The sequence below is a fragment of the Denticeps clupeoides genome, chromosome 4 (genome assembly GCF_900700375.1).
Source record: "Denticeps clupeoides chromosome 4, fDenClu1.1, whole genome shotgun sequence".
NCBI classification, from domain to species: domain Eukaryota; kingdom Metazoa; phylum Chordata; class Actinopteri; order Clupeiformes; family Denticipitidae; genus Denticeps; species Denticeps clupeoides.
The window spans coordinates 2,230,396-2,249,134 of NC_041710.1; the positions used below are offsets into that span (position 1 = coordinate 2,230,396).

Consider the following 18,739-nt stretch of genomic DNA (forward strand, 5'->3'; position numbering starts at 1 on the left):
GCTTTGCGATGACCGCAACATGACAAGAGGTCACGGAGGCTTAAACGCGATGACGTCAACAAAACAGGCCAAGAGCCGCGCCGCGCTCTAATTCTCACTTTATATGACCTGTTCTTCATCTCCATGATATAACATTATCTCCACTTATAATATGTATGCAGTACGAACGTCTCATTCTGTTTAACAGAACTGTTCGACTCAAACAGCACTTCACACTGATCTGTCTGTGACTCCTGGATATACTGAATACACCAGTAGGCAGTGGCGGCCTGGCAGGTAAGGAAACGGGTTGCCGGTTCGAGGCCGGGAAGGTGCCACACGCCGCTCCCCACGCTGCTTTTTTAAAAAAGGCATTTAAATCTCTAATTCATGTGTAATCTGTTTACATTTCTAGAAATGCACTAAGGTGGGTCTTTCAAGACACTATAGTGTGTTTGCTGTTTTATTGACTTTACTTTACTTTATTTAGCAGACGCTTTTATCCAAAGCGACTTACAAGAGGAAGACACCAGCAATTCTCATTCGATTTCTATAGAATATTGAGTTTACAAACTAACTTGTCAGTGAAGAGCATGCTCAGAGATTGTTAGGTGCTATATGAAGAAAAAATGGTAAATGTATTTATACATTTTTGTATTGTTTGTGCAATGTGTACGCATGTGCGTGTGTAAGTGTTAGATTTGTCTGTAATACTTTTTGAATAGGAGGGTTTTCACCTGCTTCTTAAAAAGTGGTGATAGTCTCGGTTAGTCGTGTGGAGGAGGGCAGGTTGTTCCACCAGCCAGGGACAACAACGGAGAACAGAGTCGATTGGAATCGGAGACCCCGTGAAGAAGGAATTTTTAGTCTCCTTTCGTTTGCTGCTCTGAGAGCGCGTGCAGGAGTGTAGTTAGGTAGTATTGTGTTGATGTAGGAGGGCGCAGTTCCATTTACAGCCCTGTAGGCAACATCAAGGATTTGAACTCAATGCGAGCAGCTACCGGGAGCCAGTGGAGAGAGGTGAGAAGAGGTGTAACATGGGTGTATTTTGGGTGATTGAAGACGAATTGGTCATTCAATAAATCCGCCTTGTTTTGTGAAATACCTTTCCTGGTCCTTTCACACAAACAGTCATAAAAACCAAACTACAGTAAAAGAAATGCAAAGAATCTGAGCCGTCTGGTTCAGTCCGACATTCCTTACGAATGACCCTGCCCTGCTTACATAAAAACCTGAAATGCAGTTTGCTTTATGCAAGTTTCGTTCGCAAAGGTGTATGCATTGCATATAATCTAAATATGACTTTTTTTTTTGGATGTGTCACGTGATGGTGTCAGTCAGCACACGCAACGGGTGCCCTTTCATTCAACCCTCTTTACACAAAGAATCAGAATTAATCTGTTAACCAGTTTGTCACATAATTCTCAGACTTGAGTAGAATCATTCCTTCAAGGCAGTTTGCATTTAAATGAACATAACGGCTATCAGAACCAAATGTTTAATCCAATGCGAATTATTAACCAACTGTCACCTCACATGCTCCTTTTTAACATTGCTTCAATTTTCATTGTGCTTTTTAATATATCTGTTGCATTAGTGATAGTGTAACATTTTTGCCATTTATTCTCACTGTTTATTTAATTGAGGGATGACCCTTAAACATTTTGCAACACTTGATTTAAGGCTCATTTTGCTCATCTGCAGTTCCAAGCCAAGGCATCCTGTGCCAGACATTCTTTAAAAATGGATAAACACCATCTTATGGCACCTTTCCTGGTCTGAAAGCATTAATTCCCTGTTCAAACACCACTGGTGGGACGTGACTCTTGATTAGCAGCTGAAGGCACAGTAATATTGTGCAAAAATGTGCAGTCCCTGCAGAAAAAACACCCTAGTATAATTACTGTGCTTGTTGTGCATATTTTTGCAGCATCAGTAATGTACACTGCACTGGGTTTCAGGCATTTTGGCTAAATGGGGCAGAGGTGGGTTAGCGGTTAAGAAAGCGGCCCCGTAATCAGAAGGTTGCCGGTTCAAATCCCGATCCGCCAAGGTGAAACTGAGGTCCCCTTGATGAAGGTACCGTCCCAACACACTGCTCCCCGGGTGCCTGTCATGGTGCCCGGTGCACTGCTCACCAAGGGCGATGGTTGACAATCACTTCACTTCACTAAAGGGTGGCTCCACCTGGTGGAAAAACAGTAGAGCTTAGCAGCTGAACTAATGTTAACTGCTAAAATGATCACTGTTCCATATGAGACCACACAGGAGAAGAAAAATTGTATTTTATTTTATTTTTCTTAAATAAAAGATTATGCAACCGGGGCCAGTTTTACTGTTCTGCTGTAATACAAATCAACAGTGAATAAGCAAATGCCAGTTTTTCAATGTTTTATCAACTCAGTCACAGCATTGACTATAGACGTGGTTTATAGAACCATCATTTATTTTAATGTCTAATGCCTTAGTTCAAAATAGTATTCTTTACAGAATTAGCTGTTTTAATACAGCTGAATTAAAGTAAACTTCCATTTTACATGAGCCTGATGAGACTATTTAGACTGTACAGATTGAGAACTGTACACGTGTGAGAACTGTACACTGTGTGTGTGTGTGTGTCTGTGTTCAGTCCGCGCTCCCCTGACACCACAAATGGCAGAAACGTCCATGGCATCGGGTGAGCGCAGACTGAACACAGACCGTTTTTCTTCTCGTTGTAGAAAATCTAAAGCCGTTTTCAGACCAGATGGGCTGCGGGCGCTGCGGGGCCCAGCACGAAAAGTACGCGTGTTACTCCCGGCAAGACATGTTGTAGATCTCTGGGCACTCAGAGAAAGATCAGATTTTCCTCCGTTTGAAGTGATAGAAAGAAAACTCGCCCGCTTGGATTCTATTCGTCACAGCTGCCGGGTGCCGCGCTGCATGAAATTCCAACCCGGAGTGGTAGATCACGCCACCACAGTCACTACCGGCACTACTTTTAATGAGAATTTTTATACCACCACCAAAAAAATCACCAAGAAATGTCATTATGTTCTGCACTGCATCGATTAATTTCAACACCTCTAGTATGAAAGTGAAAGCGAAGTGATTGTCATTGTGAAACAGCACAGCACACGGTGTCACAGTGAGACGTGTCCTCTGTATTAATGACAGGTGCCAAGGGGACCTCAGTGACAACTAGGGCTGCAACTAACCATTATTTTAATAATCAATTAATCTGTCGATTATTTTTTTGATTAATTGTAGAATCGGAAAAAAAAAAAAAAAAAAAAGAAAAGCATTCATTTCCAACCCTTTATTCAAAAACAGAACCAAAATCTTTAGAAAGTGCACAAACATGTTGCTGATAAAACATCTCAAAATTAAGTGATTGTTTAAAACAAGCAAAATTATCTGCCAATGGGGTAAGAAAACTCATATTAATGAGATATAATCTCAAACAGAAGTTTTAAGCATCACTTAATTTTCTCATGCCATTTTTCTTGTCTTAATCTTGATTTAAGATTTTTTAGATATTTGGACTGGAAACGAGCACCCCTGCTTTACTACTGTTATTAACACGCTTACGCTAACTTGTCATGCCTGTCAAGCTGGGTAAACATTTACATTTACAGCATTTACCAGACGCCCTTATCCAGAGCGACTTACAATCAGTAGTTACAGGGACAGTCCCCCTGGAGCAACTTAGGGTTAAGTGTCTTGCTCAGGGGCACAATAGGCGAGTCGTCCACGCGGAGACGCAGAGAACTAGTCCGAACGCTGTTTCATCCCCCCTCCACACCTGTAGGTGGCGCTGTAAGTCCCCGTCTAGTTCTCCTCCGCGGCGAGTTAAACACCAGCACCAGGGACATTACGTTCCTCACTTCAAAACGGAACAAAAGTAGGATTCTGTAGCGACTTCCCCTGCTGCTGAACTCCCTTCTTCCTCCTCAAACACTCCAACATGTTTGCGTTTCAGGTGCTGGATCACTGCCGTGGTGCTCCCGTGCCGTGCCATGTCGCTTTTGCATATTTTCGTGCAGATTTCTCTGCCTCCGCCATGTATCTGTCCTCTACCTCCACTTGTTTTTTTTATTTTTGCTCCGCGCTGTCTATGAGTCGCCAAACTCTGCTAGCATCTGTGCGCGAGAGAGACCGAGTGTGTTCACTCCGCTCCGCGCTCAAATAAAGTTATTTTTTAATAATCAAACGTCTCCGCGTCGCGCGACATAACGAATCGATTACGAAATTCATTGCCAACTCTTTTAGTAATCGATTTTTATCGATTCAATCGATTCGTTGTTGCAGCCCTAGTGACAACTTGGCGGTGTCCTTAACCGCTAGGCCACCACTGCCACCATAGAGACAGAATAGTGCAAGATATATTCTTGCATGCGTACTTTTCAATTTGCACCCATAAAAGGAAGTTTGCCCTCACTGCAAACAATTTGTATTCACAAAAAACAGAAGAGATATATGCATAAAGTGATCTGTACTTGTATGCAATTTCTTTCAAATACAAAACCCGCAGTGCAACTCTTGAAACTACGTACACGAAATATGAACCTACAAGTGGGAATTCAAACTAGCAAATACAAGCGCTAACTAGCGTGACTAGCTTGACAAAATGTGCTCACATATCCACTAATCAGATTAATTCTTCTGCTAGCCAATCACAAACGGTAAAGTAACGCCCAATCCTGGCACTGTAGACGACGAATGTGCCAGAGCACAACTCTACGAGCTAATTATCGATCAATTCGTTTGGGGTGATAATTGCATTAAAAGGATCATTTGTGGGAATATATAATGATGGTATTGGTTGAAGTACATGATTTAGTTAATACTAAATCAGACTACCTTCAAAAAGTGGAACAAAACCAAGCGGCACTACAACAACATTATCAGTGGTGGGCAGTGGTAGCCTAGTGGTTAAGGAAGTGGCCCCATAATCAGAAGGTTGCAGGTTCGAATCCCGGACCACTGAGGTCCTCTTGATGAAGGTCCCGTCCCCACACGCTGCTCCCCGGGCACCTGTCATGGTGCCCACTGCTCACCAAGGGTGATGGTTAAATACGGAGGACATGTTTCACTGTGTCACCGTGTGCTGTGCTTCAAGGTGACAATCAGTTAACTTTCACCTTCATTATGGCCAGACAGTGAGTTGTCATAACCCGACCATGAGTTCTTTTTTAAGTAAATGCAACTGATTGAAAATTTTCCTCGTGCCAAACTGATTTGTATGCGCAAGTTTGAATTTGCAGGTTGATATTTGCCAAGCGCGCTTGGATTCCTGTACGCTGTTACAAGATTGCGATTTTGTGCGACCAAACTTTTTAAACCTTTAAACTTCTAATTGAAAAGTATACATACAAGTTTATATGGCACTATTCTGGCTCCATACTGATGCCTGAATGAACGAATCACTCTTCTGAACCATTTAAGTCTGAGGGCGACCAATGTTCTGTGTTTTTTTAAACAGATTTCGTTTCCTGATAAGCCTAAAACGTAAGACTGGCAGTAATGAGGAGAGAGACTCACCAGCTGTAGCAGGAGTGATGGAGGGAGAGAGGGGTTCGAGATTCAAGATTCATTTTTGTCACATGCATAGTAATAGCAGTTCAACACGCGGTGAAATACATCCTAAACCACCCTGTTTTGACTGTGCATAGTTAAAGTAGTAGTTATAAAAATAAATAAAAGAGAATAAAAGAATGAGGCTAGTAAAAAGTAAGCAAGCTATAACGCAAGCACATATTGTGTGTTCAAGGAGACACCGACACCATGGATTCTGCTGAAGTGCATTGGGCACAGATTGTGCAATGAGCAGTGCAGCAGTAGCAGATTGCAGGGTAGTGATGACACGAGCAACAACAGTGAACATGTGGATGGTCGGGCAGTGAGGTGTGGTGGCACGGAGAAAACGAACTTTTAAAAAAAAATCTGCTTAATTGCTGCTTAAAATTCAGCAACTCTACGGGACATAGCAAAAGGGAAAAGGGAGCAGAAACTCCAAACGAGGCAAATCCACATGCAGTTAACCGTTTAATACAAACAAAAACAACATTTATTTCTTATAAAACCCATAATCAGCCCTGTACACAAGGAAAAACTGCAGGTGGTGTCAGTGTAGGGTTGGTGATGATTTGTCCAATAAGACAAAAAGTCCTACAGTTGTAGAGGTGAAAAAGCCCAAAGTGTAGTAAAGAGCATCTGTCCATATTTGGAGGTACTGGACAGTGCAGAGTACGTTTTAGTCCAGTGTCATGGTGTACATTATGTGTCCATTATGATGCTACTGGTCCATTTGAAGATCCCTGAAGCTCTAGTTGTTACAGTGGTGGTGGCTGTGGTGACCCTCTGGTATGTGTCAGTGGACTTAATTGACACTGTGTCTTGGACTTTACCAGAAGGCCAGAGAAAACGTATGTGTTTTCACTGAGAATGAGTCTGAGTCCCGGACACTGACCGGCAAGCTGTTCCACAACTGCAGAGCTCTATAGGAGAAGGATCCCAGCCTTCGAACGCAGGGGGCGTGGCGGGTCGTACATAACCATTTACAGCTTTAGGATTGTAGTCAATCCTAAATTTGAAAAGAAGAAAAAAGTAGAAATGTTCTGTTCTAAAGCTGTTGTGTTCTTTTTTCAAACTATGCCAACCATTTTTAATTTTATTAACTGTTGGGTTTGAATATATTTGTAATTGTTGTTGGTTATAATCTGGTGAGGATTATTTAGTGTCCCCGTGAGGGGTTGCCACCTTGTCGTGATCAGGGGGTTTGTGAGCTTCAGTGACACCCAAGTTGGACACCTATGCATCTACCATCAGGTGCACACAATCAGGGCTTTAGAGAAAGACGCTCTGGTGTGGACGAGGCCTGAATCACACACAGTTTGGCTCTTTCAGTCATCACCAGGATGCTTGTTAAGGCTTTCTTTTGCATCAGTGCCATGGTCTGGTGACACCGGTACATGGTCCTTGCTATGAAGGGTCACGATGACCTGGACTTCGAGGTAAAAGCCACATACTGTGTGGCCTGAAGGGGCCAGAGATTGATTGATGGGATCCCACGATTAGAAACGATCAGACACGGAATATTACATCAGAGCGATGATGTGTTAAGAGATGTCAGCATGTGCTGTCACACTGTAACACGATCAAACTGTGGTGAGTTCTCCCAGAGGGTCTGCTTTGTTCCCACACGAACCTGCTTCTCCTTCATGAAGACACGCATGTGCCCGTGGCTGTCATTGTGAAACACCACCAGTAACCGTCTGAAAGGCTCGTGGAATCTACCACACGTGCCAGGTTAGTGAGGTCTTCACTCGGTATCTTTTTCCGTTGGAAAAAGTGAGTGCCGTTACGCAACACCACAGAAGATCTGGCATTCGCTTCAGCGAAACTCTTTATTCATGGCTCTGCTCTGAAAGGTAGGGGGCGGTTTGAAAACAGAGAACCGATTCATTTGGATTATTGTTGTTGGGGAAGGGAGACGGAGATAGAAATTCATTATTTATTAGCCTTTGGGGCCCGAGTTCTCCGGCACAGACAGGCCCTGCAGACTGATTAAAATTCATGGCGGATCTGTTCATCCGACCCTGGGTTGGCCTGCCACAGTGGTCCCGGCGTAACATAACTTTGTCCAAACTAGTGCATGACAGGCGCCCGGGGAGCAGTGTGCGGGGACGGTACCTTCATCAAGGGGACCTCGGTGGCACCTTGGCGCTTCGGGATTAGAACCGGCAACATGCTGATTGTGGGTCTGCTTCATTGCCCGCCAGGCCGCCGCCGCCAGCGCGTGTGGACGGAACCTTGCTGATGGGTGAACTGGTGACATTAGTGAACGCGACCCGTACGGCCCCTACAGAGGTCACCCGGATTCTAAACGTCTTAAAACAAGCGGTTGTCCACAGGGCGAGTGAGAAGTAGCGGTGTGACCACCTTCACTGGTCTCACGATTCGATTATGATTATCGATGCATCACGATGCTTCCCATCAGTATTTCTACATGACTTCACGTTATGTTCAGAATACTGAACAGGCAGATCAGATCAGCCAGATCAGGCAGCCAGTCCCTACCGGCATTACTTTTTAACCGGAAATTCACCAAGCAACAATCACAATGATATAATCGATAATGTTCCTCACTGCAGAATCGTCCACGATTAGGAGGTCCGTTTCAACAGCCGTGGTGAGAAAGAGTTTAGCATGCAGCACTGGTCACCGCGTTTTTTCATTTATCATGGATGTGATTAATACATTTTCTTTGACTGCTGCACACAATTACACACGAGGTACTTGTGAGTGAAATATAATGACATAAAATATGCAATATGCATGTCTGTAATAAAGCAACAATATGCGCAACCTATAATGTCACAATTAGAAAAGTCGATTAATCATGTAAAATCTCACAAATAAACCGACACATATACTTTATTTATACAACTCAAATTCACGGTTTTATTTTTTTCTATTCTACGACTATTTATTTGCACACTTGTATATTGAATCTTATATTACACGGTCGACAGAGTGTCTGTGCTACTGTCCTGTACTGACCACTTCCTGCCGTGACAATGTAAATTCCCCACTTGTGGAGCAATCTTATCTTATATATAACCCATAAAAAATAAATCTCAAATCCTGGCTGCTGTGGATTCGGTCACAGGTCCGAATCCACCAGGTCCCCTGTCATTAGGTGCAGAGGACACGTTTCGTCGCGTTTCTCAGTGATAAATGATCACCTTCACTACTACAGCCCTGCCAGTTAAGACAAGGCACAAGTTCAACATTTGCTTTTAATTAGATGCGTAATAAGGAGCTGATCCCCTGTGATCGTCATGTTGCTCACGCTGAGCATAATGACATCCGCGGTGGCCTGTCCTGCACGTCCAGGCCTGAGTCAGCGGGCGCGTGGGGAGCTGTCGTATTCCGGACAGCTGGCTAGGTGGCCCGCTCACGCCAAAAAGGAAAACCCTGCCGCTTCCACGTTTCCCCTGCTCACTGGTGGAGCCTCCCGTCACAGTGCCACATGCCAACAATGCCATCTGTTGGGATAAAAATGGCCGCGAGCAGCGTATGTGCCACAAAACCAAGCAACGTTCGAACCCTCGACGCGTTTCAACCGTGTGGTCCGGAACTCAGAATAACAATAAAAAACAAAACACACGCGGTGGTAGAAATCCTGCCGGATTTGTTAAAGCGAACGTCACTGTCACCGCCGTCGTACGCGTGTATGTATAAAGATAAAAGCGAGAAAACCCGTACAGGTTCGGGCCCCGTTTTAGAACCCATTTCTTTTCAGCTTCCGTCACCAGTACGAGCTTCCGGAAAGGATAATCGCGATAATGAATCCGGTTGAATCGCGGCCTCCGGCGGATCTCCGAATGAGGCAGGCACCAGAGCTGGGCTCTAGATGGAGACAGAACGCCGGAGACGGTCTGGTTGTCCTTGAAAACGGACGAGAGGACTTTATAGCACGTCGACAGAACCGCGCAGCACCTCGTGCACACATGTACGGGGTCTTTAAACCCCAGCAGACAAGGACCACCTCCTTTTAAAAGGTCTTGGGCTCCAGGGACACTGAAATTGCTTTTTCGGAGCATGAATTTAATTTAGGTTCCAGTTAATTGTGCCACATAATGTCCTGAAAAGGAATTAGGGACAGACAGCGCCGCTGTCTGTTAGAACATGGGTGTAATATGGCTGAACTTGTCCGGGCTTCGGTTCAACCTGCGCTTCACTGCTGATCTTCAGGTTCTGCACTGCGGAACTGTGGACCCGAAGAGCGTCCAGCAGGGGGCGCTACCCCGCACCCTCGCCAGCTCCATGAGGGTTATGCTGGTGAAGGCAACGAAGAGTGACGCGTAAACCTCGCTCCCTCGATAAGGTGGTGGTGGTGGTAATCGGAGGGTTGCGGGTTCGAATCCCGACCCGCCAAGGTGCCACTGAGGTCCCCTTGATGAAGGTACCGCCCCCACACACTGCTCCCCGGGCGCCTGTCATGGCTGCCTACTCCTCACCGAGGGTGAAGGCTAAATACAGAGGACATGTTTCACCGTGTCACCGTGTGCTGTGCTGCAGTGTCTCACAATGACAAAACCTCACTTTAAACCAGTCTGATCGTCCCTGTCTGTCATCGGCGCTGTCTGTCACGGCTGAGTGCGGCGTTGGTGTCGTGGGGCTGTGGGAGGCCGCAGTTTTCGAGACTCTCTTCACCAGACGGCCCTGAGACAATTAGGACACAGCGGCTGACGAGGGACAATGCAAACGTGGCTTCGTGATCTCGGCGAAGTACGTGACTCACCCGGCACTCAGGCTACTGATGTCCCGCCGCTACTGATGTCCCCATCACACTAAAAGCCATTTGGAGCATCGAGAGCATCAAGAGTTCACAATCGACATTCGACTCGATTCCCACGATTCAGGGGACGATCGTCCCATTTTGAACGTACACACAGTACCGTTCAAATGTCCTCGTTTTCTGATGAATTATTACTGTATTAATAAGCAGTAGATCCCCACGTCATGTGACCTTGGCAGGTTTACTGCTGGTTTCCAGTGTAAAAGTGGGTTTCTAATAAAAGTGAACGTTCCACTGGAACTCCGAGCTTCTCTTCATGAATGCAGAGCTTCCATCATTATTGGTGGTTCAGTGGTAGAATTCTCGCCTGCCACGCGGGAGACAGAAGGTTGCTGGTTCGAATCCCGATCCGCCAAGGTGCAACTGAGGTGCCACTGAGCAAAGCACCGTCCCCAAACACTGCTCCCCGGGCGCCTGTCATGGCTGCCCACTGCTCACTCAGGGTGATGGGTTAAATGCAGAGGACAAATTCCACTGTGTGCACACAAGTGATAATCACTTTACTTTATTAACACGAGGAGTTCTTGCCACTTCCACGTTGGACATAAGAGGACTTTTTTATAAACTACGTCTATTATAAAGAGACGAAGGCCATTTGGACTCGACCTGGAAAACTCGTGGTCAAGAAGGTCGAGACGAGCTGTGGGGGTTTTTTACATAAAGCCAAAGGCACGTGTCCTCTGAGAACACGGAGACAACAGAGTCCAGCAGCAGAGGTAAAAGAAGAAATGTGTTCCTGCACGGGATTAATAAAGATCGATACGGTCCATACGCTGATAATGTTACATAATGAGCAGGATTAAAATGGTGGGTTTTTTTTTTTTACCTTCTACCTCCCAACACAAAGACGTCCAATAGAATCGGTGCCCCACCCCACCCCCCGACTCCGGCGCAATAACGTGGGGCGTGACGTCACCGCCTGCGGAGGAGGGGGTCCAGAGAGGGAGAGAGAGAGAAAGGGAGAGGGAGGGAGAGAGAGAGAAAGGAAGAGGGAGAGAGGGGGGCAGGAGAGAAAGAGAGAGAGAGAGAAAGAGGGAGAGAAGGAGAGGGAGAGAAAGAGGGCGAGAGAGAAAGAAAGAGAGCGAGAGAGAAAGAGAGAGAGAGAGAGAGAGAGTGAGTGAGTGAGGGAGGGAGGGAAGAACCGCTCTGTTTTGCGCGCACACCCGCGGATGGGATCTTCTGGATCTGGGCTCATTGTCCGCTGGTAGAGCAGCAGCAGGGCGGGACTCTGGGTTGCAGGCCGACATGGTCCAGGAGAAGGTCCGGCTGGTGTGACTGCTGCATCAGGAGAAGCTCGGCTGTGCTCGGATCGTCTTTGTGGAGCGACCTTCTTCAGACTCCCCCGCCGCTCGCCTCCGATTTCCTGCCCCGAAGAGTAAAGGCTGCCCCGCCATGAATTTCCAGTCGAGCGTCCCGATGTCCGTCTCGGTCTCCGGTATCTCCCAGCAGGCGCAGCCGGCCATGCCGACCCCGGGCTCGGTCCCGGCGCCCGTCCCGGTGCCGGTTCCCCAGTCCGTGCCTGCGCAGTTCGGATCCGGATCGTCCGCGGGATCGGGGACCGTATCGGGCCCCGCAGCCCAGTCCGGGCCGCCCGGATCCCAGTTCGTTCTGTCCAACTCGGCCGCAATCCGGGCAGAGATCCACCGGTTCGAGTCCGTCCACCCCAACATCTACGCCATTTACGACCTGATCGAGCGCATCGACGACCTGGCCCTCCAGAACCAGATCCGGGAGCACGTCATCTCCATCGAAGGTACGCGGGGCGGGGCGGGACGCTAACGGGTGTCGGTTCGTAGTTATCGTGTTCTGAAGGACAATAGTAAGAGTGTAGCGGCGTGAGACACAATGTTATTCATCCACCAGATCTTCTGAGGTGTAATATCTATTCATTCAATATCTATTCAATATCTATTCATTCATCCACCAGCTCTTCTGAGGTTTAATATCTATTCATTCATCCACCAGCTCTTCTGAGGTTTAATATCTATTCATTCATCCACCAGCTCTTCTGAGGTTTAATATCTATTAATTCATCCACCAGCTCTTCTGAGGTGTAATATCTATTCATTCATCCACCAGATCTTCTGAGGTGTAATATCTATTCATTCATCCACCAGATCTTCTGAGGTGTAATATCTATTCATTCATCCACCAGCTCTTCTGAGGTTTAATATCTATTCATTCATCCACCAGATCTTCTGAGGTGTAATATCTATTCATTCATCCACCAGATCTTCTGAGGTGTAATATCTATTCATTCATCCACCAGATCTTCTGAGGTGTAATATCTATTCATTCATCCACCAGATCTTCTGAGGTGTAATATCTATTCATTCATCCACCAGATCTTCTGAGGTGTAATATCTATTCATTCATCCACCAGCTCTTCTGAGGTTTAATATCTATTCATTCATCCACCAGCTCTTCTGAGGTTTAATATCTATTCATTCATCCACCAGCTCTTCTGAGGTTTAATATCTATTCATTCATCCACCAGATCTTCTGAGGTTTAATATCCATTAAAAAAAAAAGTGAAGTGATTGTCACTTGTGATACACAGCAGCACAGCACACGGTGCACACAGTGAAATTTGTCCTCTGTATTTAACCATCACCCTTGGTGAGCAGTGGGCAGCCATGACAGGCGTCCGGGGAGCAGTGTGTGGGGACGGTGCTTTGCTCGGTGGCACCTCAGTGGAACTTTGGTGGATCGGGATTTGAACCGTCAATCTTCTGATTACGGGGCCGCTTCCATCAGTTCTTCTGAGTTGTAATATCTATTCATTCATCCACCAGATCTTCGGAGGTGTAATTTTTATTCATTCGTCCTTCAGATCTTCTGAGGTTTAGTATCTATTCATTCATCCACCAGTTCGTCCTAGGTTTAACATCTCTCGCCCTCTTTATGAAATCTTTGTAAACTCTTGCAGTATTGAGAGCTCGGTTCCTCTCTTCTTCTCCCACGTTCCTGTGTGGGCTGAAGCCACTCCTGCTTTCTAGATGCTCAGTGGGCTGGAGTGGGATGCAGTTGGACGGTTTTACAGCATTTTCGTGTCTGAAGTCGGACACACGCAGGGTTCAGTAAGAAAACCCGTCTACATTTGCAGCATTTCATAAATTCATTTCTAAAGGACCCAGTACTCCACAATGCTGCATTTGATCCCTTCTCATCATACTTTCAGCTGGGAACGTCTGTGATTTACAGATTTTAAATTCCACTTAAAATGGCAGACGGCAAAATAACCTACGCCGCATGTTTGGCAAGGCCGGAATAATCTTTGATAATCTTCTAATCTTTTCGAATGTGGCTGGCTGTGTTTTGGGGATGAGGACGAGTTGGTCGTCTGATCTCAGATCAGTGTCTTTAAGTCATGCCTGATCAGTGTGTAGAAAACTCTTCCCTTGTCTAGGGGGAATTTTTTTTTTTTTTTTTTTTATATATATATATAAAAATAAAAAAACTGTTCAATTGTCTGACTGATTTGTCCACTTGGAATCATTTTTTTTAATCTTCAGATTTCAGACCTCGTTTTTGTGGAAGCACCTTTTGCTTTTTGGATTTGAGGCCAACGTGATGGCAAAGCAGGATTTGGCAGCAGCGGCAGCTTGGAATCAGGAGCATTTTATCATCCACTCTTGCTGCCCGAAGAACAGGAGAACGTGCTCGATCGGTGAAATGCTTCAGGCTTTTTTCATGCTTTGGTCCTCTTTGGCATCAAATTGCCTAATAATAACCTGCTGGAACCAGGTGTGGGCAGGAGATGACATTGTGGCTTTGGTGCTGGTTCAGGGGTCCATTGAAAGAATGAAATGAAATGTCACATATTTGTCATAAACCTTGAAAAATATGTTCATCTCAGTTCATGGTTGCTGTATGGTACGTAAATGTATCGCTACATATTGATCTATATATTTTTTTTAGATCTGGAGATGATCAGACGACCTGCCATATTGACGATATGCTAATGTAAATAAGGAGATGCGTGTGTTTATTTGATGCATTAAATAAATGAAACGTTTCATGTTCATGTAAAATGTGCTGGCGCAAGGCGGTAATTCCAGAGTTGCCCATGCCTCACCGGTCTGAACGCCTTTTGGTTTCTTTTCCAAAAAATCTTTAGGAATTCAAACCTGGAAGTTTCTTCACTTTGATGTTGAGAGTTTAATTTGTGGTCCTTAGCCAGGTTAGCTGGCGTCCATGAAGTTGTGAGGTCGGACCACCATGGTCATTGTCTAGTCGTGTTCCTCGGACGGAACCTGCAGAGTTCCTGCTGTTTACACCAAGTGGTGAGGTTGGACCAGTAGCAGTGCATGACTGGTGCCATCAGAACCAGGTTCACCGGTCAGTGGCTGATTGGTGAGTTTTAATCGGGGACCTTTTGATATTTCGTACAGAATAATGATTGAGTTTGGCATGAAAGTGAAGAGATTGTCACATGTGATGCACAGCACACGGTGCACACAGTGAAATTTGTCCTCTGCATAAGAGCAGTGGGCAGCCATGACAGGCGCCTGGGGAGCAGTGTGTGGGGACGGTGCTTTGCTCAGTGGCGGATCGGGATTCGAACCGGCAACCTTCTGATTACGGGCCACTTCCTTAAGCCGCTGCCACTTGCTAGGCCACCACTGCCCCTAAGAGAGAAGTGAAGGGTGTAGAAACTGCCAAACAATCACAGGCTGCAGGCTCCAGCGCTCCACCCTCATTCTTCTGGAGAACAGTGTTCAAGTGGAAACGTTCTTTTCTGTCTTTCTCAAGACCTTTAACCAGGAAGTGTTTATGGTTTGGTGCAGACTTATCGCTGCCCGACCGAAGCCGGCTTTGTATGGCGACGACATGTACGGATAGGCACTAAGTGCCTCTTACGTTTCCATTTCCTCTCGCTGTCTTAATTGAATACTGACATTTAAGGCTCCAAATCCATTCCAGCAAACATGTGCAGGTCAGGAATGAATTTAAACCGTGACTGCACACTCCCTACTTATACTTTTGAAAGTAAATTCGGCAGGTCACATTATGAGCAATTTAGAAAGCAAGTGAATAAATGAATAGACCAGCACTGTCTGAAACAGCAGCCATTTCCCAGTTATTTGCATGATTAAATGTATGTTGAGAACGGGCAGATGCAGCAGCCGGTGCTGAATGCTGATTGGATGCTGGGGCAGAGGTAGCGCAGCTGCTGCTGAATGCTGATTGGGCGAGGCGGTGGGTGCAGAGGGCCGATTGGGTGGGTTATCTGTTGGTGGTAAATCTCGATGAGGGTCGCATCAGCTTTTCTATAGAGCCACTGAAAATAAGATATTTCAGATCGATTTCCAATAACACCAGTGGTGTCAAACCCTTCTGAATGTCCGAGAAGCGAGACCAGTTCCACGGGGCAGCCCCTTTCACCCACAAATAAAAGATGGAATTTCTGTTAGAATTCGCATCGCTGTTGAAAAAAGCACATCACCATCAAACGTGAACCGCAGAACGCTGAAGGTTGGACGGTGCAGGAGATGTGGAATGGTGGTGAATAACGATTCCAGCTTTACTCGCCGCGCACGTCCCGCCTCATTCGTGTTTTTCTCAGGATGCCTGTTGCTTAGGAACCGGTGGATCATGTCTGGCAAACTTTAAGATAAAAACTCATGTCTTTTTATTTTTATCTTGCAGGTAATATGACAGAAACTTTGTCAGGTTCAGCAGATTGTAAGAGAAGATCAGCTTTGCTATGATCCACCTCACAGCACCGCCACACGATGCATCATGCACCAGTTTTCAGTCCTACAATGGTGTTTTCAGGAGCAGAGGAAGCAGATGGATCGCTCCAGATGTTCCTCTCCTCCGCAGCAGTGAAGAACTTCTTTCTTCTCCATGTGGCCATGCACCACCTCTCTTACTTATCTGGTTTAAAGAACCATTTCAGATTTCAGACCTGCTGTAGCGCTAAAAAAACAGATAAAAGTCCACCTCCTGACTACACTGTACTCAGGCTTTTATTTTGGTGTCCATGCCTGTAGTGATGTTCTCGAGACCGCACATTTTTTGTGGTCTCGTTCTATCTTGGGCTGGCCTCTTTGGGTTCGGTCTCGTCTCACCACTATTTTGTCTCATCTTGGTCTCTACTCTATTTTGTTTTGGTCTCGTCTTGGTCTCGTCTCGCCGCTATTTTGTCTCGTCTTGGTCTCTACTCTATTTGGTTTTGGTCTCGTCTCGACGCTATTTGGTCTTGTCTTGGTCTCTACTCTATTTTGTTTTGGTCTCGTCTTGGTCTCGGTTTCGTCTCGCCGCTATTTTGTCTCATCTTGGTCTCTACTCTATTTGATTTTGGTCTCTTCTTGGTCTCAGTTTTGTCTTGACGTTATTTGGTCTCGTCTTGGTCTCTACTTTGGTCTCTACTCTTTGGTTTTGGTCTCGTTCTCATCTCAACACTATTTGGTCTTGTCTTGGTCTCTCTCTGATTTTGATCTCATCTCAGTCTCGTCTTGACGCTATTTGGTCTCATTTTGGTCTCTACTCTTTGGTTTCGGTCTCGTCTTGGTCGTGTCTTCATGCTTTTCTCAGTGGACACTGACAGCGCATCACCATCAACTTCATGGACATCACGAGCATTGGCAAAATAATAGATTTTTTTGCACATCTGGGATTTTTCTATTGCCAATTTGCACCTGACTGTATGCCGATTTTGTTGAAACACCGTGACTGAGACAGCTGGGACAACATCTGCATTCACCAGGCATGTAGAGACCATGGAAAGTAAGATTGTTGATTAGCTCTGCGTTTCTTTCTGTTAAACTATTAGGATCTGACAAAGAATGTCTTATATGCGCACATAGTACAGTCGTTCGTTTGGGGGGAAGATTTTTTTTTTTCTGCAGCTAGATCACTAATACAGAGTACCTTAGTTACCCAGAAATGGAAAAAACATTATCCTGTGCACACAAGTTAAAATGAAAGTGAAGTGATTGTGAGACATTGCAGCGCAGCATACGGTGACACGGTGAAATGTGTGCTCTGTATTTAACCATCACCCTTGGTGAGCAGTTGGCAGCCATGACCGACGCCCGGGGTGCAGTGTGTGGGGACAGGACCATCATCAATGGCACATTTCAGGTTCAGGATATAACGGGTATTCCAGGTATTTTAATTTTAGGATTTTCTCTATTCAGCTGTAGAGTTTACATAAAAAAAACAGAAAATATAAAAAAAAAACACTATACTTGCTCATATTTTATCATGCAGTCATTGCAGGATTCCAAGATTTTAGTTTTTTTTTTAGATCATAATAGATTTTAGGACCGCCCCTGCTCATTTCCATATGCGCTGTCAATAGCCAATCAGGGGCGTGGCCCAAACCGACCACTGACACACGCGCTGCACTTAGTAAACTCGGAATTACGCAGTGATCGGCGCATTTCTGGCAGGTTACTGTCAGGCTTGTTTTATTTGATTTATTGTGTCTGCAGTATTTTCAAAAGCCTTTAAGTTCTACATTTAAATATTATTATTAATTTTTAATGATATGTAAGAAAACTCAAATTTAGGACTTTTAAAGGATCTGTGCTGGAAATACGCGTGGTTTCATCATTGGTAAGTTGGTAATTTTTAAAATTTATACCGCGCAGGCATACTTTTCGGCTACTTGTGTAAGGCTGTGCGGCTGGGATGTAAAGGTCAGGCACCCAATTAGCCATAATCACAAAACCACTAAGGGCGTCCTCGGGCCAGAGGGGGGATTCTAGTCAACCCTGCTAATCAGAGATCCCTGAAGGTTAAAGGTCAGGATGGTCCGTCGATCGTGAACTTTAGATCTAGATCGCTGAACAACTTCACAAGGCTCCCTCTGAATCATTGTGTTCCATTTTCCTGCTATTTTTCAGGAGGACTGGACACATTTACATTTACAGCATTTATCAGACGCCCTTATCCAGAGCGACTTACAGTAGTTACAGGGACAGTCCCCCCCTGAAGACACTCAGGGTTAAGTGTCTTGCTCAGGGACACGATGGTAGTAAGTGTGATTTGAACCCTGGTCTTCTGGTTCACAGGCGAGTGTGTTACCCCCTAGGCTACTACCACCCCACAGAAGACTGGTATGACTGGTAAAATTCACCAATAAATATCGAACCAAATATCGACACAGACACCCCGGATACAAGAATCCAGGTACGAAGCCTGGAGGAGTCGAGGCGCGACTGATGCCACCACAACTTTCACACCACGAATCATCCCCAGACCCCCAGTTTTCCTGGTCTCCGGGTGAGGGTACTTCTGCATCTGCGGACCTTCACGACTTCGTTATCGAAATCAAGCTTCATAATTTAAAATGGCTGCTAGTCAGGAAATCCGCACACACACACACACACACACACACACCTATAAAGTGAAGTGATTGTCACATGTGATACACAGCAGCACAGCACACGATGCACA

General features: G+C 45.6%; 1 protein-coding gene across 1 annotated transcript in view; it reads left to right on the top strand.

The window, feature by feature from the left end:
* Nucleotides 1–11,375: 11,375 nt before the first annotated feature.
* LOC114789326 (arf-GAP with GTPase, ANK repeat and PH domain-containing protein 3-like) overlaps nt 11,376–18,739 on the top strand; it is an 86,406-nt gene continuing 79,042 nt past the window's right edge. Inside the window, exon 1 of the mRNA XM_028978626.1 lies at nt 11,376–12,080. Coding sequence (XP_028834459.1) covers nt 11,720–12,080 — 361 coding nt within the window. The 5' untranslated portion in view covers nt 11,376–11,719. The remainder of the gene's footprint in view (nt 12,081–18,739) is intronic.